Source organism: Bufo bufo, chromosome 5 (assembly GCF_905171765.1).
Source record: "Bufo bufo chromosome 5, aBufBuf1.1, whole genome shotgun sequence".
Classification (NCBI taxonomy): Eukaryota; Metazoa; Chordata; class Amphibia; order Anura; family Bufonidae; genus Bufo; species Bufo bufo.
Window position 1 is genome coordinate 25,201,735 of NC_053393.1, and position 15,193 is coordinate 25,216,927.

Consider the following 15,193-nt stretch of genomic DNA (forward strand, 5'->3'; position numbering starts at 1 on the left):
CAATGCATGGGGTCCAGCACATGTCTACAAATAATGGGGGGGCTACTGCTGGTCTCTAGTTGTATCCAAAGCTGCATCGAATCTCCTGCCTGCTGCTTTCTCCCTGGCTCGGTGTCTGTACGGAGCATGCCCTGCTGTGGTGCTTTGCCTGTGCCATGTTGTGTATTGTGAGGCGCCACATCCAGAGCTGCGTTCTTCTCTTCTGCATGTCCTTGCCTCCCCCTGCTGTATCGGGGTCTGCAGAGTCCAGCGCATGCTGCAGTGCACCGAGCGAGATGTAGTGTTTGCACCGTACACATGTATAGATTTAAGGTCTTGGCGGCTGCTTTTGCCTCTTCATATTTTGAGGTGTTGGGGCGAAGAGTAACATGGTGACGGGCGCAGTATAATGTGTGGTATTAATCCTATCATATCCATGTCACTCTCCTGAGCATTGCTCTTCCTGGCTCATGTATAGAACTCCAGAGGGCAGTAAAGACTGATACTAACACTAAGTGTATGTGCTCCTCCAGGAGGCCTCATTGTTCTTATCTAGAAGCAGCATGGCCGACTAAGAACTGCATAAAACCATTCATCTTACCGTTTTATTTTTTTTCCATGTGTCTTCCCATGATTCCACTCTAAGACTTTCCTATCCGGGGAGGAATCGATGGCCCTCTTCATCCTGAGCTTCCGGGTTCAGGTATAGAACTCCAGAACTGCAGTGAAAACTGACACACTGACAGAGCACAGGGACGATAGTGACCCGATGCAATACATATGTACCTGCCGATCAGGGGCTGTGGAAAGCTGGGTGACGGGCAGTAAATGAACTGTAATGGCGGTAGTCGGCAGGTTTTACCTGGCATAGGAATGAGAGCGCCAGCTCCCCTCTATTAGGGTGCATTTACTGTGTGACGGCCATGCACAAACACGGGCAGCGGCCGCGTGCATCCCGCACCGTGGTGCGTACCCACTGACTTCAATGAGTCTGAGGACATGTCCTATCTCTTGTGGCACGGACCCGGGAGCTCACAGGAAGGCTTCCATCTGTTCCCGTGGCCTTCCGGGCCCCCGCGCAGAAAAAGATGTACGTGTCCTATCTTTGGCCGCATCTTGCAGATCGCAGACTCATTGAACTCAGTGGTCCGCACCATGATGGGGCTTGCACGCGGCTGCTTCCATGTGTTTCGCGCGGCTGTCGCACATTAGTGTGCACCCTAAGCCAGAGAAGAACGCCGCCCTGAGTCTAAGGGCTCATCAGCCATGGCAGATGCAGACCCTTAGAGATGGCGGAGGTCACACTGATGCCTCTTATTAGGTCTGGTGGGCATGGAGGGCAATCTGTGCAGGGTGCTCTGCTGTGAGGGTTGCACCTGTCAGCGTCGCCTTCTGCCGCCATCTCCCCTCCCGCGCCCTCTTCCGCCCTCTTCCGCCAGTCTTTTGATTATCTGTAGACTCGTGTAAACTGTTCAGTGATCTCCTTATTTTGCACGTCTTACATGTCTGAGTCTAGAAGGAATCTGAGCTTCTCTTTCCAGGGAATCGCTAGATCAGGCTTCAGATGGGTGAGCGCTGCTCTGGGGGTCTGTGACATGAGGGGTAACAGGGGGAGTGTGTGCTGCTCAGCGTATAGATGTGCACTGTGCGGAGAGCTCGGGATATGCCTGATGATGGACAATACCGGGTGACGTCCCAGACCCAGCTTTCCTAGAGCCTAGCTGTAGGTTATGATGTGTCACTGACTGGGCAGGCCTACAGGAAAGCTGGGTGACTGCAGAGGTTAGTCACTGCATAAAAGAAAGCTGCAGAGCTGTAATGGAAGAGATGGATGACTGCTTATACCCGACCTCACCAGCAGGGCTGTCCTGATTTACTAGAGAACTGAATGACAAGTTCTTGTATGTCCACAGTGACTCCACAAGCAGAATAGTGAGTGCAGCTCTGGAGTATAATACAGGATGTAACTCAGGATCAGTACAGGATAAGTAATGTATGTACATAGTGACTCCACAAGCAGAATAGTGAGTGCAGCTCTGGAGTATAATACAGGATGTAACTCAGGATCAGTACAGGATAAGTAATGTATGTACATAGTGACTCCACAAGCAGAATAGTGAGTGCAGCTCTGGAGTATAATACAGGATGTAACTCAGGATCAGTACAGGATAAGTAATGTAATGTACGTACATAGTGACTCCACAAGCAGAATAGTGAGTGCAGCTCTGGAGTATAATACAGGATGTAACTCAGGATCAGTACAGGATAAGTAATGTAATGTATGTACACAGTGACTGCACCAGCAGAATAGTGAGTGCAGCTCTGGAGTATAATACAGGATGTAACTCAGGATCAGTACAGGATAAGTAATGTATGTACACAGTGACTGCACCAGCAGAATAGTGAGCACAGCTCTGGAGTATACAGGATAGGTAATATATTTACACAGTGACAGAACTTCTTGTATAGATCTGTTATGTGACTTCCTGTATATTTGCCGTTTATATTGTATAATGATCTTTTTCTTGTCTTTATACAGAAGGAGAACGAGCTTTGCCATCGATACCAAAGTAAGTAATTCCGTCCACGTTGAATTCTGCACATCCTTTACAATTTATAAACATTTCAAAAGCCGAACATATAAATCCTCTTCTTTGATGTCGGGGTTGGCGCCTCTTTACAGGACACAAACATTTGCACCGTTTATTGCACCCTAGAGATACGTTGTGTAGGAAGATGTCAGATTTGAGCAGCTCCGTCTGCTCCTCTGACTGGTGTCTGTGGGGTGTGGATGGCATCGGTTTTAGGTGGATTTCTCCTTTCAGTTTTGATTTTACTGTCTGACATAGGCAGGAAGCTCTGGCCCGATGATCTCATCTGCTGCAGGAGCTCCACTTGCCTCTGACCGTCTGATGTTTTGTGTGACTTAATTTTTTTAGATTTTTCATCCAGTAGGGGGAGCCATTAGAATGCTCTCCCCTTCCATCTCTGTGCATTCCATTCTCCTCCTCCCCCTCTGACGAAGTGCAGAATGGATCAGCCCTGCTAATTGCAGAACGTAGTCCGTGCCTATGATCAATGCAGAGCCTCAGTGACCATGAAGAATGTGCACCATTCACAGATACCACCCTCTCTCTTACAGGCTAGCCAACAACGAGAAGCACGGCGTAAGGGCTCACCCCGTCTCCGTCTCAGGTAAGGGGCAGGGGGGTCTTCCATCAGAAGTATTAGGAGTCCAGATGAATTAGTGATGACTGATGAGCGGACAGGACGGAGGTGACGCCCCCACCCCCATCCATAGACGTGTGCATGGGAAGTCGTCATTTAACTCTTAAAGGTTCCACTGCTTGTGATTCATGAGGACTCGGATAATGCCATAGGTGAAGCCGGCAGTCCTATGTAAAGCCACTTGCTGGTGGAGAGTCTGTCCAGATCACTCAGCCGGTTTTCCCGCAGTCCTGTGTCGCACTGCTACATTGCAGCCAATCGTAAGGAATGTGGTCAAGTTGTGACATGTAAGATCCGACGACTCAGCCGCGGAAATCCAGACCTGCTGGATATCGGCGCAGCCACATTCTCCGTTATTAAGTGCGGTTTTGGCAATGCAACATTGCAGTCTCGGATCCCAGACGGTCGTGTCGCCCTTTTCTGCTGCTTTGCTCCATGGGGCCCGACCAGACCATGTTCAGCAAACGCGTCTGCCACCGAGGATTTGGATGTGTCGTGTGAATGAGATGATTGTGAGGTTGTCCTCACGTGCACGAGGCTTGCAGCTAAACGGTTAACGGCGCTTGTCCGGCTCCCGTCCGCAAGAGGCCGATCCTTCAGACTGGAGGAATGATGTGACAGTCCTGGGGCATGGAAAGCATCAGCAGTCACTGGTGCGCAGGGAGTGGGCACGCCGTGTCCTCTCGGATGTAAACACAGGGCAGGAAGCCGACTTTTCCATCAGGAATGATGTCACCCCCTTCTGCGCCCGCTCTGTCGCTTTGGCCTCCCCCCCCCCCCCCCCCGCGCTCTGTCGCTTTGGCCCCCCCTTCTGCGCCCGCTCTGTCGCTTTGGCCCCCCCCCTTCTGCGCCCGCTCTGTCGCTTTGGCCCCCCCCCTTCTGCGCCCGCTCTGTCGCTTTGGCCCCCCCCCTTCTGCGCCCGCTCTGTCGCTTTGGGCCCCCCCCCTTCTGCGCCCGCTCTGTCGCTTTGGGCCCCCCCTTCTGCGCCCGCTCTGTCGCTTTGGCCCCCCTTTCTGCGCCCGCTCTGTCGCTTTGGCCCCCCTTTCTGCGCCCGCTCTGTCGCTTTGGCCCCCCCTTCTGCGCCCGCTCTGTCGCTTTGGCCCCCCCTTCTGCGCCCGCTCTGTCGCTTTGGCCCCCCCTTCTGCGCCCGCTCTGTCGCTTTGGCCCCCCCTTCTGCGCCCGCTCTGTCGCTTTGGCCCCCCCTTCTGCGCCCGCTCTGTCGCTTTGGCCCCCCCTTCTGCGCCCGCTCTGTCGCTTTGGCCCCCCCTTCTGCGCCCGCTCTGTCGCTTTGGCCCCCCCTTCTGCGCCCGCTCTGTCGCTTTGGCCCCCCCTTCTGCGCCCGCTCTGTCGCTTTGGCCCCCCCCTTCTGCGCCCGTTCTGTCGCTTTTGCCCCCCCCTTCTGCGCCCGGTCTGTCTCTTTAGCCCCCCCTTCTGCGCCCGCACTGTCGCTTTGGCCCCCCCTTCTGCGCCCGCTCTGTCGCTTTGCCCCCCCCCCCCTTCTGCGCCCGCTCTGTCGCTTTGCCCCCCCCCCTTCTGCGCCCGCTCTGTCGCTTTGCCCCCCCCCCCTTCTGCGCCCGCTCTGTCGCTTTGGCCCCCCCTTCTGCGCCCGCTCTGTCGCTTTGGCCCCCCCTTCTGCGCCCGCTCTGTCGCTTTGGCCCCCCCTTCTGCGCCCGCTCTGTCGCTTTGGCCCCCCCCTTCTGCGCCCGCACTGTCGCTTTGGCCCCCCCTTCTGCGCCCGCACTGTCGCTTTGGCCCCCCCTTCTGCGCCCGCTCTGTCGCTTTGGCCCCCCCCTTCTGCGCCCGTTCTGTCGCTTTTGCCCCCCCCCTTCTGCGCCCGGTCTGTCTCTTTAGCCCCCCCTTCTGCGCCCGCACTGTCGCTTTGCCCCCCCCTTCTGCGCCCGCTCTGTCGCTTTGCCCCCCCCCCTTCTGCGCCCGCTCTGTCGCTTTGCCCCCCCCCCCCTTCTGCGCCCGCTCTGTCGCTTTGGCCCCCCCTTCTGCGCCCGCTCTGTCGCTTTGGCCCCCCCTTCTGCGCCCGCTCTGTCGCTTTGGCCCCCCCCTTCTGCGCCCGCTCTGTCGCTTTGGCCCCCCCCCTTCTGCGCCCGTTCTGTCTCTTTAGCCCCCCCTTCTGCGCCCGCACTGTCGCTTTGGCCCCCCCTTCTGCGCCCGCACTGTCGCTTTGGCCCCCCCTTCTGCGCCCGCACTGTCGCTTTGGCCCCCCCCTTCTGCGCCCGCTCTGTCGCTTTGGCCCCCCCCTTCTGCGCCCGCTCTGTCGCTTTGGCCCCCCCCTTCTGCGCCCGCTCTGTCGCTTTGGCCCCCCCCTTCTGCGCCCGCTCTGTCGCTTTGGCCCCCCCTTCTGCGCCCGCTCTGTCGCTTTGGCCCCCCCCTTCTGCGCCCGTTCTGTCGCTTTGGCCCCCCCTTCTGCGCCCGTTCTGTCTCTTTAGCCCCCCCTTCTGCGCCCGCACTGTCGCTTTGGCCCCCCCTTCTGCGCCCGCTCTGTCTCTTTGGCCCCCCTTCTGCGCCCGCACTGTCGCTTTGCCCCCCCCCCCCTTCTGCGCCTGCTCTGTCGCTTTGGCCCCCCCCCTTCTGCGCCCGCTCTGTCACCTAGCTGTAAACATTAACCTGTCACCCTGTTTACCCCCATCAAGGGCAGAGTGGCAATTAGCGGACCCCACATCACTCTGCACAGTTTGATCCCATGGGTTGCAGAGCTGGGGCAGTGTTGACCCTCTCAGCAGTCAGTGAGTCTCGGCCCAGATTCACAGCCTCCTCCTGAATACCTTCTGTCTAGTGAGCGAGGTACAGTGCCCGGTCTGTCTCCAGCTGTGAACAGGAGCTCTGTGCCTCCTCATCAATGAGCCCCTTGTCTCATCCTGGCTGCCACCTCATTAATGGGCCCTCACCGGGAACTCGCTGCTTCCTGCCCTCAGTTACTGGAATGCGAAGAGGCCACAAGCCCAGCACGTAAACATGGAAGTGACTGCACGTCTTCTCCAGAGGTAACCGGCCGCCGTCTGATGCCTCGTCCATCCCCAGGAAGGTGCAGTAACCACACTCCATTCATCAGGTTGTGGCTGTCGCCGTGCCTCAGGGTGCAGCACAGTTTCCTGCTGTGCTCACTGTCGCCCCCTCCTGTGGAATGTTTTGTCTGAGCTTCCAAGTCCAGGGAGTGACAGCTGTCCTGGACATGTTTGGTCCACACAAGTGTTAGTAACCCATCAAGCCTCTTCAGCTGTACAATACATGGCGTCTTTGAAGGTTCTTATGATTTGAGTAATCATGGAGGCCGAGATTACCTGTAAACATCCCTTTAAGAAGACTGTCAGATTTTCCTAGTCCTGGACTGAAATCATGGCTGTCTTCCAGAAATGGCTCCACCCTGTCCATGGGTCTTTTGTGGTATTGCAGCTCATGCAGGTGTGGACAACTCCCATGGTTTTATAATCCTTGAAGACCCCTTTAAAGCGTAGGAGGAAAAAATATATATTTTTTCTGTGTGTCTGTGCAGTGGGAGAGGTTCAGACTGCTGTATGTTTGATTTTTTTTATTTTTGAAACCCACTTTTTTTTCATATGTCTGCTTGTGGAACTGCAGCTCTGCAGCTCAGTGGGTGTAATCTGCTAATGAAGATACAGGTACCGAGCTCAGTGGGTGTTCTCTGCTCATGGAGATGCAGGTACCAAGCTCAGTGGGTGTTCTCTGCTAATGAAGATGCAGGTACCGAGCTCAGTGGGTGTTCCCTGCTTGTGGAGATGCAGGTACCAAGCTCAGTGGGTGTTCTCTGCTCATGGAGATGCAGGTACCGAGCTCAGTGGGTGTTCTCTGCTCATGGAGATGCAGGTACCGAGCTCAGTGGGTGTTCTCTGCTCATGGAGATGCAGGTACCAAGCTCAGTGGGTGTTCTCTGCTCATGGAGATGCAGGTACCAAGCTCAGTGGGTGTTCTCTGCTCATGGAGATGCAGGTACCAAGCTCAGTGGGTGTTCCCTGCTTGTGGAGATGCAGGTACCAAGCTCAGTGGGTGTTCTCTGCTCATGGAGATGCAGGTACCAAGCTCAGTGGGTGTTCTCTGCTCATGGAGATGCAGGTACCAAGCTCAGTGGGTGTTCTCTGCTCATGGAGATGCAGGTACCAAGCTCAGTGGGTGTTCTCTGCTCATGGAGATGCAGGTACCAAGCTCAGTGGGTGTTCTCTGCTCATGGAGATGCAGGTACCAAGCTCAGTGGGTGTTCTCTGCTCATGGAGATGCAGGTACCAAGCTCAGTGGGTGTTCTCTGCTCATGGAGATGCAGGTACCAAGCTCAGTGGGTGTTCTCTGCTCATAGAGATGCAGGTACCAAGCTCAGTGGGTGTTCTCTGCTCATGGAGATGCAGGTACCAAGCTCAGTGGGTGTTCTCTGCTCATAGAGATGCAGGTACCAAGCTCAGTGGGTGTTCTCTGCTCATGGAGATGCAGGTACCAAGCTCAGTGGGTGTTCTCTGCTCATGGAGATGCAGGTACCAAGCTCAGTGGGTGTTCTCTGCTCATAGAGATGCAGGTACCAAGCTCAGTGGGTGTTCTCTGCTCATAGAGATGCAGGTACCAAGCTCAGTGGGTGTTCCCTGCTTGTGGAGCTGCAGGGTCAGTGGGTGTTCCTTGACTTTAGAGCTTGTAGTTTCATAGCTCAGTAGGTGGTTATGGCTTGTGAAGCTGCAGGTTCAGAGCTCAGTGGGTTTTCTCTGCATGTGGAGCTGCAGTTTCATAGCTCAGTGGGTGTTCTCTGCATGTGGACCTGCAGTTTCAGAGCTCAGTGGGTGTTTCCTACTTGTGGAACTGCAAGTTCACAGCTCAGTGGGTGTTCTCTGCTTGTGGAGCTGCAGGTTCAGAGCTCAGTGGGTGTTGCCCGTGAAGCTTCACACTCGTACTCAATTCTGCTTTCATGCTCTCTCTATCCCACTCACCTGTGGCCCAACCTCACCTACTCTCACAATAAAATGGCTGTGCAAGCTATGATTTTTTTATTTTTTGTTTGGGGGGGAGGAATGATGCAGCTCACAAGTGTCCTCAGATATATAACGTGCTCTGACCACAATGGCCTCTGCAGGTTCAGCCCACACTCTCTAGTAGTAGTAGTCTGCTGTGATAGAGGCGCACACAGTGCTTAGACATGTAGGACTATTTGCAGAAGAGTTTCACTTTTATTGTGTATCTTAGCAAAGATAAGATGAGCCTCTAGATCAGGGGTCAGTAGCCTTCGGCACTCCAGCTGCTGTGTAACTACAACTCCCAGTATGCATGCTTGCTCAGCTGTTCTTGTAACTCCCATAGAAGTGGAGGGCCAGAGGTTGCTGATGCCAGCTCTAGATGTTCCTTCGTATGTTCCTGGACGCATCCTTCAGTTATTCGTATGCTTGTATCTCAGTGGCTTTCTATGTGGAATGTGTATCTCTGAAATGATCGGTCTATTAGAATATCTATAAGATAAACGTGTTCAGAAAGGGATATTCTTATGTCCGGGTGTAGACTGCCCCCTTGTGGTGGAGATTAGTTTGTACCCTGTGGATTTTCTACTATACCAGTACAATTTTGCAGGCTTTGTATTTCATATTATATGAAACTCAATAGAATGAACGCGTTTCCTGCATCTGTTGTGATAGTACAGAGCTGAACGGCCCCCGAAATCTGACTCCCCGCCTCTCTCAGCGTATTGCCAGTCTACTGCGCCATCATTGTGTTCAGTATCTGCTTGCCGACATTACGTAGACAGCAGAACTTACCACTGCCATACATTCCAATCTGATGAGTAACTCCCACCCACGGGCGGCCATTGTTCCCCCCGCTATTCTATTCCGGTCTCAGGAAACCCCTTGTTCTACTGTTACTTTTCTTGAAAGCGAAACACTGAGAGAAATATCGAAAAAAAAACGGATAACCCCGTGATTCTTATATCATATATCCAAATCTAGTATATATTCATTCAGGACCAAGTTGTCCGTGGGGGAGACGGGTACATAACAGGCAGTATTATAGTAGTTCTATTCTTGTACATAGGAGCAGTATTATAGTATTTATATTCTTGTACATAGGAGCAGTATTATAGTATTTATATTCTTGTACATAGGAGCAGTATTATAGTAGTTATATTCTTGTACATAGGAGGCAGTATTATAGTAGTTATATTCTTGTACATAGGGGGCAGTATTATAGTAGTTATATTCTTGTACATAGGAGCAGTATTATAGCAGTTATATTCTTGTACATAGGAGGCAGTATTATAGCAGTTATATTCTTGTACATAGGAGCAGTATTATAGTAGTTATATTCTTGTACATAGGAGGCAGTATTATAGTAGTTATATTCTTGTACATAGGAGGCAGTATTATAGTAGTTATATTCTTGTACATAGGAGCAGTATTATAGTAGTTATATTCTTGTACATGGGAGCAGTATTATAGTAGATATATTCTTATACATAGGAGGCAGTATTATAGTAGTTATATTCTTGTACATAGGGGGCAGTATTATAGTAGTTATATTCTTGTACATAGGAGCAGTATTATAGTAGTTATATTCTTGTACATAGGAGCACTATTATAGTAGTTATATTCTTGTACATAGGAGCAGTATTATAGTAGTTATATTCTTGTACATAGGAGGCAGTATTATAGTAGTTATATTCTTGTACATAGGATACAGTATTATAGTAGTTATATTCTTGTACATAGGAGCAGTATTATAGTAGTTATATTCCTGTACATAGGAGGCAGTATTATAGTAGTTATATTCTTGTACATAGGAGCAGTATTATAGTAGTTATATTCTTGTACATAGGAGGCAGTATTATAGTAGTGATATACTTGTACATAGGAGGCAGTATTATAGTAGTGATATACTTGTACATAGGAGCAGTATTATAGTAGTTATATTCTTGTACATAGGAGCAGTATTATAGTAGTTATATTCTTGTACATAGGAGCAGTATTATATTTGTTATATTGTATATAGGAGCAGTATTATAGTAGTTATAGTCTTGTACATAGGAGGCAGTATTATAGTAGTTATATTCTTGTACATAGGAGCAGTATTATAGTAGTGACATTCTTGTACATAGGAGCAGTATTATAGTAGTTATATTCTTGTACATAGGAGCAGTATTATAGTAGTTATATTCTTGTACATAGGAGCAGTATTATAGTAGTTATATTCTTGTACATAGGAGGCAGTATTATAGTAGTGACATTCTTGTACATAGGAGCAGTATTATATTAGTTATATTGTATATAGGAGCAGTATTATAGTAGTTATATTCTTGTACATAGGAGCAGTAATATAGTAGTTATATTCTTGTACATAGGAGCAGTATTATAGTAGTTATATTCTTGTACATAGGAGCAGTATTATAGTAGTTATATTCTTGTACATAGGAGGCAGTATTATAGTAGTTATATTCTTGTACATAGGAGGCAGTATTATAGTAGTTATATTCTTGTACATAGGAGCAGTATTATAGTAGTTATATTCTTGTACATAGGAGCAGTAATATAGTAGTTATATTCTTGTACATAGGAGCAGTAGTATAGTAGTTATATTCTTGTACATAGGAGCAGTATTATAGTAGTTATATTCTTGTACATAGGGGCAGTATTATAGTTGCTTTTTTGTTACATATTTATTACTCCTGGTATATACACCTACATAGAACCTACAGTCACTTTGTGAATGCTGATCCTGTAATTGATCCCTTAGTTTTACCTTAAAGCCTGCTGGATTGTGAACACAGCTGAAGCTTGGATCTCCATCATTTAGTGGTTATTTCATATTTGCACAATGCACAAGCCTCTTGCTGTCCTATACTATTGTGTCTACAATCGCCATTATCGGTCACTTTTGGCTTTTTCAACTACAGGGACTACTTTCTGTGGCCTGCTGGGTCCTGCAGTATTTCTTCCTGAGCAGTTGTCATCCGATCTCCTAACATTCTGCACCTCGTCTCTTTTCTTCCCTGTCTGTATATTTCCGTGAAGGTTCTTCACCCATTCCTCCCAGGGCCCACAAGGCCAAGTGCTTTCTTCCATTCATCCTCTGCTCTCACGACTCTCCTCCAAAGGGTACTTGCATGCCTTCTGGTTGACTACTAACCGCAATGCCAGCGTCCCACACTACAGCTGCATGTGTGTGATTTAGATTGTGTGCCCCCTTTTTAATGTGGCAGAATACCTGAATTAATATTGTGTTCATTGGTTAACATCAGTGCCGCCCCCAATAACCTGCATAATGGGTCGGCTTAATTTCTTAACTTGCGTGTGGTCAATCGCAAGTCTTGTAGGTGCCAGCAGCAGTTCATGCCCGTCCTAGCACCTTAATGTCGGCACATGCTTAATCTGGTGTAGCTGCTATAGGACATATTCTCCACTAGAGGGAGCTTAGTGCTCACAGCTGTTGTATTGCATTTAATAGTAGAAATGTTGATCTGTATATGTGAGCTCCCTCTAGTGGTGGCTGCCAACAGCCAAGGTTTTATCCTATAGCCGTTCTCTTGTATGAAATGGTGATCTAATTGAAGGCGGCCTGCCCGGCCTTAGCTACAGATGCAGAATTTACCAGGACCTGCTTAGTGGAGGATGTTTAGTTATAAAAGGGAGATCTTTTTTGTGCAAAAGCAGGAAGAAAGTAATAGGATTTCTCTCCGTAAGGCGATGAGTGCACATGATGATTATCAGATCATTGGCGTCTTTTATCCCCGATGTTGTGTAATTTAGAGGAAATTTCTTAATTGCAGTGCTCCTTCATGGTGATTGATCAATAATTGGCATAACTTATGGCACTTTATAGGTAACCTTGGCTCTTGCCATGCTAGGGTCATAGTAGAAGGCGCAATTGCATTGGACATTCTCTCGTTTGCTGTTCACAATTGTGCGCTATGTTGTACCATATATGTCCAGCAGGGGCCGCCGCCCTCAGCTTCCCTTTCCAATCAACATGATCCTTCCTTCTGTTAGTAGGCTGTAATTCCCTATAGTTTATATCTCCCTTCTGTTAGTAGGCTACATCTTCTAATCTGTAGTTCCCTGTAGTTTACCGAGCATGCAGATGAAACCTCTATTCTTTACACTGCAGGCTGTATGCAAAGAACCCCTACCCCCAAAAAAGAAACCGTATATGGCATTGATTGTTCTATATCTCACTGGCCTGCGATATTCACACACACGCCACTAAAGCTGATGTTTGCTCTCACGTCCGTGCTGATTGCTGCAGAGACCTAAAATTTGCAAACTTTAAATATTCAGATTTTTTTTTCGTGTTTTTTTCTTTTTGCTCTCTCATGATCTGTAGCGGTTTTCACCCCGTTATCCCTAACTTCTGAATGCCGTGCAAATCTGGTTTGCAGAGTAAAACCTGTCCTGTGTGTCAGTCTGCACTGTGGTTCTGGCTTTCTGTTCGTGAATCAGGAAGCTTAGGATGAGCAGATGATTTCGTATTCCCCTGGCTGCAGTCAATGGGTTTTGTGGGATTTTGCAGAAATGTGATTTGTAAATGTTTAAGAGAATATTACGTAACCCCAGACTAACGGGTAACGGCCATGGAGTGCTTTCCTCCGCTAGTGGGGTGGCGCTGCCCGCTGCATGTTCTTATGTCTGATGCCAGCTGGACCTGATACCTTACAGGATGCTCGATAGAAAGCCAGCAGCAACAAGTGGTTAAATATAAATGTCTGTGCAGTATTTTTTGCTCACGCTTCTCTCCGCTCTTTTCTTGCATGCACCCTGGACCTGCAGAGGAGTTTAGTGGGGACGGTAATACCTGCGCTTTCTTCATGTCTTCTCCTTCCATTTGTCTGATTATTAACCGTCTGTGTGTCCTGTTCACCGGCCCCGCACACATTGGCACTAACTCTGCACCTGGCACACAGTCCCTGTAGCCCATCCAACCTCCCGCATCACTTACCGTAGAGTAGCTGACGGTGCCTGGTCACGTCTTTGTAGCTAGCGCCCTGGTATGTAACATGTCTTAGGTGGCACCAAACAGCCCCACAGCTGAGCTAAGCCACGACGCCGGCTCTTTGTGGCAGTGCTGGTGTCCTCGGGCAACACTATTTGCACTTTTGCCTTTAATGGAGAATAAGCCCCTTCCCTACCCACTGTTTCCCTAGGACAGGGATGGCCAACCTGAGGCTCTCCGGCTGTTGCAAAACTACAACTCCCAACATGTCCAGACTTCCTACAGCAGGGCCTGGTGGGAGTTGTAGTTTTACAACAGCTGAAAAGCCGCAGGTTAGCCATGCCTGCCCTAGGATTTCACAAAATAAAGCCCATCACCTGCGTGAAGTTACATCCGCTGTGTTAATTTTAATGGCTAGTAAATTGGTTATATTAAACTTTTTTATATGGTCACCTACTCCAGTCACTTCCAGAGCTGCGTTCATAAGTATCCTTGCTGGTGCTTTAAAGCTTTCAGATACTGTATCTGCTTACCTGACCTTACGCGGCGCACCACACTTTGCTGCATTGCATTGTGGGTGTTGTAGTATCACAGCGCTGTGCTGTGCTTTATGCTACGGTGTGAATGCAGCTCTGGATGTGACTAGAGCCTTCTCCGTCTAACACAATGTCCCAGCTAATTGCCGCTGACTAATCAATACTCACCTCCTCTGTGAACGTTTAATCAGGTTTATGGGTCGTATAGGGATCCGCTGTCGGGGAGGGGGGGGGGGGAATATTTCTGATTGCAGTGATTTTTTATTTTTATTTTTTTTTCACTAGAAATGTAACAAAATGTTAATTTGACTTTTTATTTTTGCAGAAACCGATGACTATGCAGAGATTATAGATGAAGAAGATACGTACACCATGCCTTCCAGTAAGTGCTCACATCCGGCCCAGGCCGCCGAGAGGGATCGGCAATCCAGCTGTTGCAAAACTACTACTCCCAGTATGTCTGGCAGCCGAAGCGTGTGAGAACACGCTTGGAGATGTAGTTTTGCAACAGCTAGAAAGGCACAGTTTGGAGACGATCTCGTACAACTTTAAAGTGGTCCTCCGACCTGTATTGGCTTACTTATATGCCGGTCATGACTACTGGAATTTGCAGCATTTTGAAGGGGTTTTCCGACACTTTTTCACTGATGTGCTATCCTTTTGTATAGGTCATCAGTATCTGATCGGTGGGGGTCTGACACCTGGGACCCCCGTCAATCGGGTGCTTGAGAAGGAACCGGCACTCGCAGTAGGGCCGCGGCATTCTCGCAACTTTCCCTAGGCCATGTGACGTCACGTGCCTCATTGACGTGAATGGGGCCGAGCTGCGATGCCAAGTACAGCCGCTACACAATGCACGGCGCTGTGCTTGGCGAGCTGAGAGAAAGCCGTGGCGCCATTGCGGACACTGGCGCCTTCTCAAACAGCTGATCGCGGGGTTCCCGGGTGTCAATATTGGATAGCTCATTAGTGACAGTTGGAAAAACCCCTTTAATAAATTTTGCACAAATTGTGCCTTTCCTAGCTGTACTGGATCAATTGTGAGATCAACATTTCAAGATGTCTGCTTGCTGTCAGTGCTGGGGATTATTCTAAATACGGCTTTGTCACAAACCTCTGAACGGACGAAATTCATTGTATCAAACCGCAGCTGTGTGACGAGCATTTGAGTTTTCACTCACTGACAGTCAGCAGAGATTTTACAAGGTGAACAATTGAGACGTTGAAAAAGCTTTGTTCACATTAAACCAGAAATCCCCTTTTAAAGGGGCGGTGCAATGCACAGCTAATGATGGCCTATCCTCAGGACAGGTTATCAATATCTGATCGCTAGGGGTCCGACTCCCGCTACCCCGCCTGTCAGCTGTTTGAAGAGGTAGCGGTGCTCCGTGTAATTACAACTGCTCCTCCCTTTCGCCTGAGGATAGGTCGTCCATATCTGGGCACTGCAGAACCCCTTGAATATGTATCCCCACTTGTCACACAATATTTCATAAATTCACATTTTCCTGAAGTCCCGATAACTTTAACTTTTG

General features: G+C 49.3%; 1 protein-coding gene across 10 annotated transcripts in view; it reads left to right on the top strand.

The window, feature by feature from the left end:
* Positions 1-15,193, top strand: part of PTK2 (protein tyrosine kinase 2) — a 163,746-nt gene that overhangs the window by 100,135 nt on the left and 48,418 nt on the right. For 7 of the 10 annotated variants that reach the window (XM_040431652.1, XM_040431655.1, XM_040431654.1 and 4 more), the window contains 5 exons: positions 626-682; positions 2,519-2,549; positions 3,122-3,174; positions 12,960-12,977; positions 13,984-14,040. In XM_040431652.1, coding sequence (XP_040287586.1) covers positions 626-682; positions 2,519-2,549; positions 3,122-3,174; positions 12,960-12,977; positions 13,984-14,040 — 216 coding nt within the window. The remainder of the gene's footprint in view (positions 1-625; positions 683-2,518; positions 2,550-3,121; positions 3,175-12,959; positions 12,978-13,983; positions 14,041-15,193) is intronic. The other 3 variants (XM_040431649.1, XM_040431650.1, XM_040431651.1) reach the window with 3 other exon arrangements.